Source organism: Macrobrachium nipponense, chromosome 2, assembly GCF_015104395.2.
Source record: "Macrobrachium nipponense isolate FS-2020 chromosome 2, ASM1510439v2, whole genome shotgun sequence".
NCBI lineage: Eukaryota > Metazoa > Arthropoda > Malacostraca > Decapoda > Palaemonidae > Macrobrachium > Macrobrachium nipponense.
The window spans coordinates 136,234,141-136,250,815 of record NC_087201.1 but is presented as its reverse complement, the minus strand read 5'-3'; the positions used below and the strand labels follow the sequence as shown (position 1 = coordinate 136,250,815).

General features: G+C 41.2%; 1 protein-coding gene across 1 annotated transcript in view; it reads left to right on the top strand.

Annotated features, from left to right (window-relative positions):
- Nucleotides 1-6,024, top strand: part of LOC135221022 (serine/threonine-protein kinase PLK4-like) — a 121,632-nt gene extending 115,608 nt beyond the window's left edge. The window contains exons 12-13 of the mRNA XM_064258743.1: nucleotides 372-533; nucleotides 5,003-6,024. Coding sequence (XP_064114813.1) covers nucleotides 372-533; nucleotides 5,003-5,245 — 405 coding nt within the window. The 3' untranslated portion in view covers nucleotides 5,246-6,024. The remainder of the gene's footprint in view (nucleotides 1-371; nucleotides 534-5,002) is intronic.
- Nucleotides 6,025-16,675: the final 10,651 nt, after the last annotated feature.

The following is a 16,675-nucleotide window of genomic DNA, read 5'->3' as shown; positions in this document are numbered from 1 at the left end:
AGGTGGTTATTTATTAAGCATTTGAAATATTTTATAAAGGAATTTTTTTATTATATAGGATACTTTACATATGAAAAGATATGCCAAAAGAAAATTCCTTAAATAAATTGAAGGTAGAAGATATGGTTATGTAATTTTAGCCTCCTTTCAGTAATGTATGTAATTAAAAGTACATATATATTTTAGTTATATATGATGCAATGAATCACTGTTCTACCCAGACCAAGAACAGTGAGTTAGAATATGGCAGATTGGTTAGACTACCCAACATTTAATATAAGTTATGGTTCAGAGATATGAAAAATTTTTATCATTTGACTTACCATTAATGCAACCTTCCATTTATTATAAAATTTGTAAAATTTTCACAGATTGGATCATTTCAAGAGTCAGTTGCCAGCATGCAGACTGGAGGAAGTTATGCTCAGAGAGCAAAAAGTAATGTTCCTGAATACAATACAAACATTCCTCAAAATGTACTCAAAAACCCAGGCCCTAGGGTTTTCATTCAAGATGTTGGCTGGGCTACTCAGGTAAAGTACTTTTTTAGTAGTTGTTGGAGATAACCATTAAAATACTTTACTTTAATCCTGCATGTATGAAATGACTGCACAGTAATAGAAATATCACTTGTGGTCATTTGGATGAACAGTCATTATGCGAGTGAGTGGCTTACATACTTCTAAGAAATAAACTTTTGTATATTTTTCCCATTTGTTACTAGTGATGTATTTTCTGTACACATATATTTCATATTGCTCTGAATTGCCTGTTCATCTAGTTATTTTGGTATTGGTAAGAAATTCTTTGATTAAACTAGGATATTGGGTTCTTAACATATGTTGAAACATACTTTGTTAGGTAACATTTAGGCAATATGTTTTTGTGTAAGACAACATTTAGGCCATATGTTTTTGAAGTGCTGCAAGAAGGCCAGATTAATGTTCCTTACATCTTTATATGAAGGATTTTGAGATTTTAGGAAGAACCTCATTAGGGGTTTCTAACTGCCAATAGAATAATTTCTGTCTGCTCATATTACCTATTCAGGCCGTAAAAAGGCTTGTACTTCTTTATGCTGCGAGAGCTTGTTTGGGGTCTTCTTTTGAAGATACTCATGGTTTTTATTTTTGGTAGTCAGGCCTTTGTAATGCTGATTTAGTGGAGGATTACATCGTATTCTTCAAGGTCCTCTTCTTGCTAAGAAATCAGAGAACTCAGGGTGTCTCACTGGAAAGATTGGTCCCCAGACTGGTTAAATAGATAAATGAAAATCTCCAGGGCTTTTTCAAATAAGAGTCAAAGGAAAAAATTTTAAAAAATATCTTTTTCCGTACAAAATTGCCCAGTGTACTGTTAGATCAACTATGATCACCAGAATTGGAGGTATCTTTCTCTCAGAACTGCCTATTGGTGGTTGACTTGAATGCCATCTTGTTCAGATTACATGATATTGTCATCCTTCAGTTTTGGCATATGTTGTGCCTAAGAGAACCATGCTGCATAGTATGTAGTCTAGGAAATTTCCTTAACTTGAACTTTAGATGGTTGTGCTGTGAATTTTGAGCACCAGTTAACTTGAGAGTGAACTGATGTTCATAGATATCTATGGAAGACATTCTTCCATGACTTAATGTAGTTAATGTTAATTAACATAGTTGTGCTTGTCTGTTTGCAAAAACCAGAACATGTTTGATTGACACTGCAAGAAAGCCCTCTCTTGGATCTTAAAGATAATTTGGTACCCAGGCACATGGCAGACACTGTTACAATAATGCTGTTACAGTTTTTCATTTTAGTTCAACTAGATTTCTGATTGACAGGTCATAATCTTCAGTAGTCTAGACATACTGTTATCCATCAATGATCTTTCTATAGATCTGTTACCTCTTCTCTCAGATCAGCTGGGAGAGTTCCCAAGATCGGACAGACTGCTTTGTTAGTAGCTTCTATCACCAAGTTTTTCATGAGATAACATCACTATGACTTCTTATATGAAGGTTTTCCAATGATGCCTGTCATAAGAGATTTTTGGCAAATGCTGTAACAATTACCACTTTAAAAATGCAGACAGCAGTTGCACTAACAAAACAGTATAGGCCAATGTGTTTTGGTCATAGCTTTCTGCCCTGACTTATGTAATACTGTAACCTGACTAAGAATGTTTACACCTTGTCATTTGCACTCATGTCCTCCAACTTATGTAATTGTTTCCTTCGTCGCAACTCAGCCATCATAAACCACCATGTATATTTTTTGCCTAGGTATGGTATCTGTATTCAGTTACAAAAAGTAGATGTATCAAAAATTGCTTTTAATGATTGTACCAAATATGTCAGTCTATACAGGGAAGAACCTTCACAAGGTAATTGGGTAGAATTACAGTAATATACTGGTACAGGGTAATAATTTCACTGACCATTGCATAGTTAATTTTGTCCCTGATACTATATTGTCGCTTGAAGTGTTAAACTAGACAAGTTAACATTTGAGGGTTATTCATAGTAATTATGCTTGGCATTTATGTTGAGGCTGCCCACAAATGTCTTGAACATTAGGTGAACTTATTTTAGCTAGCAGTTTCTTGGGGGATAAGTATTGGCTACAAGTACACCTTTTACCATCAGCAGATATAAGGGACTTTTTTTTTATGTTTTGGGTATTGGGTTGATGTGGCTTAGCAATTTTCACTTCAGGGTGTGACATTCCTGCCAACATGAGTTAGGGTAGAAGAGACTCTTTAGACTTGGTAGGCAACTCTTTTAGAAGGACAGTTTACAATCAAACCAGAGAAGGCACCTTTCAGCCTTGGTAGGCTACCCTTCTAAGAGAAGGTTACTCTGAATACAAATTTAGTTTTATGGCCTTCCATGGTCTTTGGATTTTAGTTCCCTTACCTGATGGTATTATCAGGCATTTATCTTCATTTTTGTTCACTTTCTGTTTTTTCAAAGTGTGTAGCAAAAGTTGTGTGGTGAATTATCAGGAAAATGCCTTTGATTTTACCTAATCTTTTCCTTCTGAGTGTTTTATAATTTCAAAATCCATCCTGACTGTCCTCCCCCAGTTGTGGCAAACGTGGCAGATTTCAGCAAATGCAGCACTAAAGTTCCGTATTGGTTGTAAGGCCTTATTTATTTATAACTGATAAAATCGGTGCAACTTGTTGTGGATAATTTGTCCAGCCTTTACTATAATAATACTGTTCTTCAGTGTGGATGTCTGCTTCTGGCAGAAATTTCTCTCTTAGATAGAGTGGTTTTTGGTGGTAGGTTTCTGTTTCCTATTATCAGCAGTTATAACTTGGACCATCAACAGGTGGTCTCATTTTCATAAGTTGCATTTTAACAGATATTTTTCTCATTCACAATTCATCCATGATGCCATTTTCCCGCTGAGAGCAACCTGGCTAAGTTCTGAACTGCTTTTTATCATTTTAATAATTATATATTTTAACTTCATTTTATAACTTTATAGGTACTGTATAATTTTCTTTATAAAATAGTTTACTTTATTAAACACATTAAACCTACATTCCTGAGTTAGCCTAATCGTAAGTCAACTACAGTACGTACTAAACTTCTCGGAAACTACACATTATTATCGGTGACTTTCATATCCTAAATTTTGTATCTTCATAATTCTCACTATTAGTTTCTTTGTCATTTATTTTGGTTGTAGAAGGTACCGAGATGAAAAAAATAATGAATGAATTTCGGCAATCACAGTGCATTTGAATGGCATCCTCAAAACCTAAACAAAGCACACCACCATCTATTGAGGAAAATGAACACTAAACTATGTATTCGCTAATGAAATAAACATTTTCTAGCATAGATAAAGATTTATGTTTGCACTTCTTACCTCTAGCATCCTCTGATCTCATGGGTGGCATATATAATAGGTAAATACACAGTTACATAAAAGAAATTATCAAAACTGTATCACCAATGTCTTTCAAGCACACACACAGTAAGGAATTTGTGCATTGCCAAATGGCTAATTGTTTTGATTAAAAGTTTTGACTTGTAGAGCCTTCTCAAGTGGAATATTTTGAAAAATATATTTATTCTGTCAAAGGTAATATAAAAAACATATTAGACTTCACATATTTTCATTACTAACAATTATTTTCTGAAAAACAAAGGAGATATGGCATAATTTTTGCTCTCTTGAAGTTGTAAACAATATGTGCCGAACCATGGGAATTCCTGGACCATAGAATATGTACTGGTTTTAAGAGGTTCAACTGTAATTATGTGCTACAGGCAGTCCCTGGTTATCGGTGAGGGTTCCGTTCCCAAGGGGTTGCCGATAAGCAAAAGCCGCCATGAACCAAAACTCAGCGATTTATGGGGCCATAATGGTGCTTGCAAGGGTTCCGTTCCCGAGTGGTTGCCAATGAGCAAAAACCGCCATTAACCGAAACCTGGTGATTTATGGCGCCATAATGGCGCTTATGGCACCAATAACCCTCTGTTAGGTATGTTATGGTTATGGTGTGCCGTAAGGCACTTGATGGCGCTGATGACCAGAACTCGGCCTGTTATGGTGCCATAAATTGCTGATTTTATGGTGCTAGACGAGCACCATAAAACCGGATCGCTGATAACCGGGGAAAGCCTGTACTGGTTATAGTAGCATAATTGAAATTACACAGATATTTTCTTCTGTGTTTGGTAGCATTTGTATTTGTGAAACATTTTCTCTAAAACTTTTTACATGCTTTATATAGGTTTGTTGAAAAAATTAAAAGAGAGGAAGGGAATAACACGTCTGGAATTGTGCAGCAGCATCAACTGAAATCTCTGTTTGTCAGATATTTTAATTTTTTTAAATTGTATGGTATCATAAGGTAAAGAATTTCATGCCAGTGGTTAGATAAGAATAGGTAGGTAACCCACTTCATTAAAAGTTCATGATTCAAGTTTCATTCATGTTTAAATTGTTGTTAGTGTTCACAGTAAAATATTTGTTCAATTAGTATTTATTTTATTTTCAGGGCTCAAACGGAGAAATATCTGTTGAATATTTGGATGGTACTCAAATTCTTGTAAGTAGTAATGACCCCAAGGTGATCTTTACAGATGAAACAAGAGTCACTAGAACATATTCAAGTAGTGACAAATTACCTTTGATTTTGCAGCAAAAATTGGCTCAAATGAAAATAATACTTGGATCATTGGCTTGTTCTTCACAGCCAACAGTGGCATCTTCATCATCCCATCGTGTTGGTCTTAGATGATTTCTTATGAAGTTTTAAAAAAGGGAATCAAACTGAAATGTAGGGTGGGATTTTCTAGGCAATATTTTTAAACAGAATTGGTAAGCTGGACAAAAAGGAGTGCATAAAACTGTAGACGCACCATAATGATGAACATTATGGATGAAATCATATTTTAAATTGTGTTGCTCCGTGAAAAGTTCAGTTGCATTGTTATAATCCTGAAGATCGCAGGCCTAATTGGATGTGATATAAAATACTTTGAAAATCAAATGTGAATTAAGACAAAATATGTTGGTCTTAATTCTGGAAGCTTCTTAACAAATGTGATAGCTAATATACCTTGGGTTAAATCATATTTTTTTGGTCTGTTTATTACTTATATATTCAAAAATGTTACTGAGTAGTACTTTAATTTGCCATTTCATCACGTTATTCACTTCCTTTTTATGGAAATTACGTTTGCATGTTGGCTGTCTATTTTTCTTTTATGTCTTAGACTTGCTATTTGCTTCATGGTAAAAGACGCAGGAGAAGGTTGGAATGCTTGAAATAGTATTACCATGTGTATTTTATTTGGAGATTTTTTAGGTAACATGTACAGCAGATGTCATGTAATTTTTCTATGAAATCACATGACCTTTTTAAAGTTAATCACAGATTACCAAAAATTTATGTAGTTTAGAGATTATCTTGAAAAATATTTTAAGTATGAAACTATTTTGTAATTTGGTAAATCTTGTCTTCCTTTGTTTTTATGACTGAAAGATTTTTATCAAATATATTTGAGATAATTCTGATGTGTTAATATACATATAACCGAGTTCTTGCTTTCTTCATATCTGGTGAAATGCAAATTTTTATATCGCTATTCTCTAGCTTTGACAAATGCTGTCTTCCCATTATACTTTTAAGCCTTTGGTTATGTTACCCTTAATTTAATGAATCTGACTTATCTGCAATAGGCAAAATGTCTTAATATTTTCACTTAGACTTTTTTCAAGTTGCACAATTTAGTACAAGATTTCATATATAGGTAAAGTATGTAACTTTCAAGGAAGTCTTCCATTCTGTTTGTGTAGTAGGCACTAGAGATGTTTGGGATGTATTACAGAATGTACAAATATTCATTACCCTACAAAATGTATTCTGAAAGATATTTCAGTGCTTTTCAGATTAACATGGATTTCATTTATAGAGCCACTCATCTTAAGTAATTCTTTTTTTTTTTTTTAATAACTACTTAAACAATAGCTGGATCAGTATGAGATTTTGGCAAAGCCTTATTCACACGTTGAAATTTTTGTTAGCATATTACATACATTACTAAAATGAACAGTTAAGGCAGTTTGTTCTTGAAAATGAGGAGATATTCTAACAACGATGATACCAATTCTTTGAACATAGATTGAAGCTTGAAGAGGAGGACAGTGATACCCTGGGGGACCTTGCACTTAAAATGCTGTCAAAGCAAATTTTAATGTGGTCATTCTTTTATTGGCTGCTTTCCTCATTTGATGTCAGTTACTAAAGTGGTTGCTGCGCCACTGTAACTTCCAGTCACTGATTAATTAATTGAATTATTCATTCATTTTTTAAAACTTTTTAAGCCTTAAATTTCACAAATTCACTGTCATGAGTTTTTTTGTTTTTTCATTCCAATTAGCTAATGCCTTTTTGTTGCATGGGTTTTAATTCTTTTCTCTCTCTCTCTCTCTCTCTCTCTCTTTTCCTGTTGTGTTTTGACCCACACTGACAACTCTCAGTGGTAAATTGTCAATTCTAACCTGGCTCTCTACATGGTTACCATGACAATATAATAATAATACCTATATAATAATATTGAATAAATGGTCAGTGGTTGTCTTAATGCATTTGAAATTGAGGTATGCATAAATTTTTTTTATTTGAGAATGATAGATAATTTGTAAGTAAAGGTTAATTATGGTGCTGCTGGAAACAAAACATTGAAAAAAAATGTAGAGGAAAGGGGATTGTGTGTGTTTTATTTATACTTCTTTGTAGACTATGGAAAGAGGTAGAGACATGATTTTTTTATAATTAAAACAAAATACACAGTACACAATTTATTTATTTTAATTTATACATCACTGTCCAAATACAAGTCATTCTTGTCATCGCCGTGGAGGTCAATGATGACAGGATCCACTTTTTCATGGATACTGTCCACGTTCCAGTACTCATTCTCAAAGGCTTGGGATCGTTGAACCACACCTGCCCAAAACCTCTTCAGTGACACAAAACCTGGCTTCCTCCATTCTTTCCTGCAGGTCAGCCTTGGTGAATCGGTGTAAGGACAATGTAATGGCCCCACTCAGAGTAGCAGCAGCTTAGCTGGCAGGGAAACAGTTATGTGTTAGGGATGAGACCATCTGCTTTGCCTGGTGCCACTGCCACAAAGTTCTCCCCTTCTGGTGGCACTTGACAGCTGTATGTGACACTGGATGTAGGCTGACAGCTGTCCACCCATTCCATGCTGGGATTCATCCTGGTTGTGCACCAGCCCACGTAAAACCACCTGCCTCTTCCCCTCTCGGTGTTGGTGGAGTGGCCTGAGAGCAGTGATCTGGTGGCAAACAATGTCTAAGGACTCCTTCCTCACACACATATTTTAAGTTGAGGGATTTTGCACCGGAATCCCATAATGTGGAGGAGTCGCCACAGTGATGTATCCGACATTGTCTCAGGAATGATGCATGCCACCTTCAGTTCTGTTATGGAGCCAATAGTGAAGATTTTTTTCTCAGGAAACTTGTTGTGGAACTTATGGCAAATGGCACTGATGGTGAAATTGTCGAAGATGGGTGGTTGTTGTTGAGGGTGTCACAGGCTGAAACCTGTGCACCTCATGAAGTGTACTGTAGGCACTACTTAAGATTATTTGCAGCATCCCTTTGGCCCCTAGCTGCAACCCCTTTCATTCCTTTTATGTACTTCTATTCTTGCTATCCACCCTCTCCTAACACTTGTTTCATAGTGCAACTGTGAGGTTTTCCTCCTGTTACACCTTTCAAGCCTTTCTACTCTCAATTCTCATAACTGTCTGAATGACCTCATAGGTCAGTGCATGGCCTCTGGCCTACATTCTATATTCCATTCCATGCCATTCCATTCCTGTATTACTGATCCTCTGCTGCACCATCATCCGTACTGCCTTCACCCTCATCCCCATGGCTTCAGCTACGCAATGATAAGGCCTGTTTAGTGAAAGGACAATATGAGTGTCTGATATCATAATAAAAATAACTATTATGGGATTGAAAGCATAACAAAAATAATTATTATGGGATTGAAAGCATAACAAAAATAACTATTATGGCATTGAAAGCATGGTAATATAAAAATTAAGTTTTCTTGCCTGGATAGATGGATTTGGCCAATGTTGTATAATAAATATCCTTGATAGATGAGCACATTACTAAGAGGTACAAGCGAGATGCCGTGGGCCCATAACCCACAGCGAATGAAATATACAACAAAGAAACATTAAAATAAGAATCATAAATTTATGAAGCTAAGATATAATAAGAGGGATGTGCATTGTCATTAACAGCTACTATATAATACAACTTATTCTTTAATACAAAACAAATTAAGATATAAAAAAGTGCAGAAAGTGTTCATCTATTTGGAATACTATTACAGGCAGTTTTAAACTCGGCCATACCATTCACTAATCCAGAACCTGAATACTGTAATCACTGAAATCGAGATGTATGTCACCACACTTGAATTAAATGTGGGAATTCATAAAATTGGCATAACCAAACTCTTACCTATTCAAACTGATCAGTAGACAACTTGCAGCTTTCTCCTTGTTGTATAGGGTGAAAAGTCTCAATTCAACTACATTCCTACAGCCCCATGGACAATTATGTAGCATACTCTCAATAATCGTTCAGATCAAATACACCTGCGGGTCAGGTATACAAACCTTTGACTGCTCCCATCATCCCATGTCACCAAACGAAGAAACACCAAAAAACTTCCAAACTACTATGCTGCAAAAGATTCTTGTTCATATCACCAATTCCCTTTCTATACTTTCAAGTTATCTATGTTACCCTCAAAAGAAAATATAAATACAACATACCCATAAACATAAGTATATAAATCAAGGCTCAAGTATTGTTGCGTCAAGGAATTTCATCTGAATTGCTACCATCGAAGTAAGAATTTCTCGCTTTCATGAACAAACTGGTTTAACAGTTTACTTTTGGTACTGCATTATGCTAACAAAATTTATGGCAGGTTGTGAATAAGGGTCTGCCAAAATCTCATACTGATCTGGCTATATTCTTTATGAAGTTATCCCCAAAAAGATGAGGATGTAAGGCGAGTGAAATGCAAAATAGGTTTAGGAAATAAGGCCCAACTTTAGACTATGATGATAATAAATATTAAATTTTTTCCATAACTGCTAATTATACCTTTAATATTAACCCTGAGATTCCAGATCAAAAAACTCGATGGCAAATCCATGACTGATGGCCAGCAATGTAATCTGTTTCTTTTACTATTCACTGTAAATATATTTCTTGTGGTATAATGATGGTTATAGTGTTATTTTTGAGGAGAATACTTGCACTTTATTGTATTTAAAATTGGGAAATAACAAAGTAAGCTTAAAATTGGGAAACAAGAAAATAAACAAGATTAAATTTGGTAACCTAAAGTTTTCTGCCTGTGGATCTGACTTTATCAGAATCTCAATACCTGGGAATATCATGTCAAGTGACATCACTGGAATCTGAATGGGTTGTTTGTTTGTTATTTAATGCATACAATTAGGGGATAAAAAATCATCATTAAGGCTTTTAGCCCATACCGTAAACCAACCTACTTTACCTGCCGCAAATATCATTCTCTGCTCAGCTTCTTTCCTTTGCATTTGGTGGTCAGCTGAAGTACCTGTATTATAATTTTAACAACCTTTTTCATAAAAATAACTTGTAATATGCAAATTTCCAAATAAGATAGGTTGACTTGCAATTATGAAGTACTTTATAATAGTATGTGGACCTATCTGAAAGTAATAAGAAAAAAAAATCTTATTCTGCAGGCCTCTATTGAATATGTAACTCATAGTACTGTTCAAAACATCAGTTGAAAAATAAATGGAAGAAAACTCTATATGTCAGCTCATCTGGTCTGAACCTGTATTTATGATAAAATATTAAACTCCTATTTTTCTTTTGCTCTAAAAAATTTACATACCCTGTAAGGGGGGGTCAGTCAGTGGACCTTAAGTTGGCATTATAAGCTTAAGGTTCTTTGCTGCAACCACTTTCATTCGGTTTACTGTACCTCCTTTCATTTTCTCTTTCTTCATCTTACTTTCCATCCTCTCCTAACACTTTATTCATAGTGTAACTGCGAGGTTTTCCTCCTTTACACCTTTCAAACCTTTTACTGTCAATTTCCATTTCAGCGCTGAATGACCTCATAGGTCCCAGTGCTTGGCCTTTGGCCTAAATTTTATATTCAAATCAAATCAAATAAAAAATTTATATACTGCAAGCTATGTACAATATATGCATCAGTCCACATATCTTTGTAACCAGTTCAGCTGAATGCATTATGTCAAAAAAGCATTTTTGTATATATGACTTGCCCAGTAATTATATTGCTATAGTTTGCACACATACAGAAGCCTAAATTCAACTTTTGTGGGTAGTGCTTCGATTGCTCAGTGTAGGTAACACAGTGCCGTCCCCCGACAGCAATACTAGGAACGATTTAGCTAATCACTTCATTCTGTTTTCTGCTGCGTTTCGACGAATTTCTGGTTATATCACCAGATTTCAGTAGTATTACAACCACTGAAAGGCATTTATAGCCTTCAAGCAGGATGAGTTTTGTCTTTTGTTCATTTTTATCAGATTATCATCAAGCCAGATAGTTGCAGATAATTGTCTCATAAATAGATCTTGAATGTATTACCATTCAAGTAGACCAAATACTTTTTCATATACTATTTTTTATTAACGGGCTTAGGCTACGTGTTATTTCTCAGCTAATAATTGCTTTATGACAAACTTTTGTTTTTAAAATTTGTTTACAGCCCATAGGCTATTAGCAAGACACTGGTAAATAGCAATTCTCAAGTTACACCATCCCTTTAGCCAAAACTTTGGCATTTATGATTACTTACCGTGCTTAAGCTAGGTGCAAGTCTCCGATTAATAATTGCCTGAAAAGTAATTCTTGAATGTAATGTCATTCAATCAGGGCAATTCTTTTGCATTCATGACATAGGCTATTCTCAAGCCAACAGTAAATGATTACTGTAAAGTAATTCTCAAATGTTAAACATTCTTATATCCCAAAACCTTTGCATTTATTTGCTTACCGGGCATAGGCTACGTTGAGTTGTCTGTTAATGATTACCTTTAAAGTAATTCTTGAATGCTGCAACATTCCATTAGGTCATACTTTGCTTTTAGGATTCTGTAAATATAATTACCTTTAAAGTAATTTGTGAATATTAAGACCTCCTTTTAGGCCAAATGTTTACAGTTAGGCCAACACATTTTTTGTTTTGTTTATTGTGACTGCAATATTCATCATCTTTGCAGAGACAAAGTGTGGAGGTTGAAATGTAGCAAGGAAAGATTGGTGTTATTGTTTGGCTGTGGGTGGCCATAGGCGGATATGTTCCTGTCAGTTGAGTATAAATTACTGGGTTTTTGCTTTGGTAGTATTTTGGCAAGTTAGAAAGAGGGCTTGCGTTTTTTCAGCATATGGAGATATTTTCCTGGCATCATGCAGTTGTGAATGTTCGTTCCTAGCCTCCAGCTCGCTAGGCGGACTGGACCAAACACTACTCGAGTCAATTATTGGGCACGTAATTGATTATTGAATTCAATTACTTTGAATTCCTGATAATTCTACTAATTTCTTTTTGAGTAATTGGTTATTGTTCCGGTACGTATACAAACCCTCGGTCCTTTAACAATATGAATATAACTTAGCGGCAGCTGAACCGGTCGTAAGCTTCGAACAAGGGGGTTCGGTAGTTAACTGATTGTCCCGCAGTTGGCGGTCAGCTCGACTGCGAGGAGAGGAGTCACTTTGCTTTCAGTTGTGCTAGTGGATGGACGTGTTGCTTCGCCTCTCTGCCCGCTTATCATCGTATGCTTTGTATGCTTCACCGCATGAAGATTCTTTTTTTGGCTTTTTCTCTTACTGTGTGTTTGTGCAAAAGGATATACGTAAGTACGTGTGTATTTTGTATTTCATACAGTGATTTTGACTTCGTTATGGAATCCCGAGAACCAGAGAGACCCCCTCAGCCCCCCATCAGCCGCAGATTGTGCTCTGGTTTGGAGGGCCAAGTGTGGGGCCTTTTGGTCCACTGTTGCGGTTGACCCTTATGAGTATTGTACTCGGTGTAGAGGGCGAGACGTGAAGTATGTGTTTCTTGGTCGGAGGAGCAGTGGGAGCGCCATGGGGGGAGGAAGAAGCCGCGTAAGCCGGCCAGGAAGTCGTCAAAGGATTCTCTGGTTGCTTCCCTAGTCACGGACACGTCTTCTTCGTTCCTCCCTCCATCTTGCTCGGTATGGGATCTGTCCTACCCCGGGCGAGAGGTGACCCCCCCTTACTAACCACTCTTTTTGCTTCTTCAGGTTTGCTTGCCACGCGGGATGATCTTGGCCAGGCCTGGTACTTGCTGGGGCTCCAGGGGACACAGATGATTCAGGGGCTTCTGAGTCACCTGGCGAGAGAGGCTATGCCGGTTACCCACAGCCCGATCACCACGACTACCACAACGGTGTCCACGCCTGGCTACGCTGCTCCGCCGCACCTGGTGTACTCTGATGGAGGTGAGGATGCCCGCTGTGACCCCGCCACCTGGTTTTGCCACTCTTGCCTCAGCCCCTGACTTCCAGTGTCGTAAGAGCTCTCCACTGGACCTGTCTCCTGTGCATAGGATGCCACTAGTTCCTGACCATGCTGCCGCTCCAGTTCCAGTACCAGTTCCTGCCCGTGGTGTTGCTGCTCCCACCCCAGGTCCTTCCGGACAGGTGCAATCGGGCCCTGTTGCTTCGGCAACTGCCACGGCTCTGTCCTGGATGGAAGACCTGACGGTGGTCCTGAAGAGGCTGACGAAGAAGAAGAAGAGGAGGAAGGTGTCTTCGTCGTCTTCATCGTCTGCCTCCGCTTCCCCTTCGACTTCTAAGGCCCCACAGCCTAAGAAGAAGATGGTCGCCTCCTCCCCCCCCAAGAAGGCTTGCTCTGAGACTTCTAAGGGTCCTTCCCACTCCGGTGGGAAGGTTGGGGCTTCCGCTGGTCCTCCTGTTCCTTCGGGAACGGGGCCTGTCTCTCCTTCCACAAGGAAGAAGATGGGAACCGGAGTAGCACCAGCTAACACCGGTACCTCCTCACCTGGCGCCAGAGGTTCTGCCTCGGCACCAGGTACCGTCTCGGCCTCTCGTTCGTGAGAGGTACCGAGTGTACGGTCCATCACGCGTGACTGTGCAGCCAAGACCCAGGCAACCGAGTCCGCTCGGTGCCATGATCTAGGCATGGGGCGAAAGACTGGAGGGAGTCATCCAGGTGACTCCCGCCAGGCCAGCGATTGCTCTCGTAGGAAGCCGCTGGTACCCAGGGTTGACGCGACGGTCCCAGACCATTCGTGGGCTGAGGCAAGGAAGTGGTCCCCTCGGTCGCCTGAACCAGCCTCAGCTGGTCAAGCGACATGACGCGCCGTGAGGACAGGCCTCACTCCCACCGCGACAGCGGACTCTGCCAGTCCCCTGACCGCCGCTCCCACCGGGACTGGGCGGAGAGGGGGACTAGCAGCAGATCTTCTGATGCTCGGAACCGTCGCCGCTGTTCTCAGTCCAGCCGCTCAACTAGGCCTGCAGCTCGATCGCCTGCAGCCCCCTCAGCACACTTGTTCTGCCTGTGAGTGCGGGTGGAGCGTCAGGGCTTCCTCTCCTATCTCTTCAACTTCCTCGGGCTACACCGGGAAGAGCGAGGCGATCAGGAGAGATCGCGAGAGGCGCGCTCCTTGCGATCCCGCCACAACGCCCTACAAACCTGGCACGGTCCTCGGATCGACCAGATCGTATGCGCAAGTGGCAGGAGGAGACCATGAGGGGTCTGTTGTGGTTCCTCCTGTGGAAGGAGGAGGTTCTCGGGAGGCGTTCTCGCTGCACGGGCTTGACGGTCCGTCTCCGCAGGATGCAGTCACTCCCGAGATCCAGAGGTCGTTCTCAGAGGTTATTGCGCTGATTCGTCAGCACAACGACCTCTGGGAAGGATCGCCGCTCCCACCTTCCGAGCCCACATTGGGTTTTGAGTCGTTCTGGGGTCCTAAAAAGGAACCCAGGACGACGGTGGGTCTGCCGCGATCAGCCTTGGCTGACAGTGTGCCGGGCCAGGTGGACGCTCTTGTCTCCGGACAGGAGGGTTTGCTCCGGTCCGGTAGGTCATCCAAGCTCCTTCCCCCACCTCTACCACGACAGGCGCTTCTACGTGCCTTCGGAAGATCCTCTGCCGCCCAAACAAGTTAACCCGGAGCTAGCTAGGCTAAACTCCGGGGTTGTCTCAGCAGCAGCTCCTGTCGGAAAACCTCTGGTTCTCGCAGCAAGAGGCACTTGCCTTGGAATCTGCCGCTATGGCAGCATTCCAAGCAGTCTCCTGGCTCAACCTGTGGTCCCTCACAGTGTCGAAAACAGCAACCTCCTTGGGGAACATCACTCCTGAAGGGGACCTGGCTTTTGTGAGACTGTGCCAGTCTGGAGGTAGGGCCATCTCCTACCTGGCCCACCAGACGGCTAACCTGTGGGCCAACCTGGTTCTTCGGCATAGGGACGCTGTTCTCACCCGAGTTACCAGGGCGGCTGGGCGAGAGGCGGCCTTGGGTCTTCGCAATGGACCGGTGCGGAGTTCCTCCTCTTTCTTCCCCAGAGAGATGGTGGACGCTGCGGTGGAACAACAGCGCACTGACAAGAGTGAGCGTTTAGTCCACCAGGCAGTCTCGAAGTTGGCTGGGCTACCTCGAACGACTGCGGCTAAGCCCAAGAGTTTAGCTAGCGCTTCCTCGGCAGCTAAGACGATTGCTTCGTCGAAGCCCAGAGGAAAGACTCTGCCTTCGACTTCTTCGGTAAGGAGCGACCGTAACCAGCCCTCCTCCCAGTCCTTCTCTCGAGGAGGATCTGGGAAGAAGCCGAAGAGAGGCGGGAAATTCTAGGAACGGCGTTCCCCCTCACCTGCTGCCGGAGGTGGGGGGGTGCCTGGCGAGCCATTGGGCAACATGGCAGTGCTACGGAGCGGAGATCTGGATAGTGAACGTCCTTCGGGAGGGATATTTACTACCCTTCGAGTCTCGGCCACCCCTCATCTCCAACCTGGTCCATCTTCAGACGTACGTTCCTGGTTCGACCAAGGACGTGGCGCTTCGGCAGGAATGTAGAAGCCATGCTGAGCAAACGTGCTGTGGAGATCATACGGGATCAGTTGCCGGGCTTCTACAGTCGACTTTTCCTGGTGAAGTCCTTTAGGGGGCTGGCGCCCGGTGATAGATCTCTCTCCCTTGAACCGATTCGTTCGCCATACTCGGTTCACGATGGAAATGGCACGATCAGTGCTCGATTCCATCAGGGAGAACGACTTCATGCTTTCTGTGGATCTGAAGGACGCATATTTCCAGATACCCATCCATCAATCCTCCAGGAAGTACCTCCGCTTCATCCTCGACGGGACGGTGTACCAATTCAGGGCACTTTGTTTCGGTCTCTCAACCGCCCCACAGGTGTTCACGCTGGTGTCGACTTGGGCCCACTCGGTAGGGATAGGTCTTCTGAGGTATCTCGACGATTGGCTAGTCCTGGCGAGCTCCCGCTCGCAGTTGCTACAGGACAGGGATCGACTCCTCGAATTCTGCCGTGATCTGGGGATCGTAGTGAATTACGAAAAGTCGGATCTCAAGCCCAAGCAGAGGATGAAGTACCTGGCCATGCTGATCGACACGGTAGCAGGGCGAGTCTTTCCCGCAGATTCGCGGATCAGCAGGTTCAGGGAGGCAGCAAGACAGTTCCAGTCTCGACAGGAGCAACCAGCTCAGCAGTGGCATGTCGTGATTGGTCACCTGTCGTCTCTCGAGAAGTTAGTTCCTCACGGACGTCTTCACCTGCGGTCTCTCCAGTGGAGACTAAAGGAGTGTTGGTCACAGGCAAGAGACCCGCCTTTTTTCCCCGTGTCCCTCACAGAGGAGGTGAGGCGGGACCTAGCCTGGTGGCCAGACGACGGGACCCTCTTAAGAGGAATGCTTCTTCGCATCCCCCCGGAGATGTTGCTGTTTTCAGACGCATCAACCGAGGGATGGGGCGCACACCTGGAGGAGCTGCTGGCTGCGGGTGTGTGGGATTATCACGACAAGCACCTTCACATCAATGTCCTGAAGCTCAAGGCAGCGTTCTT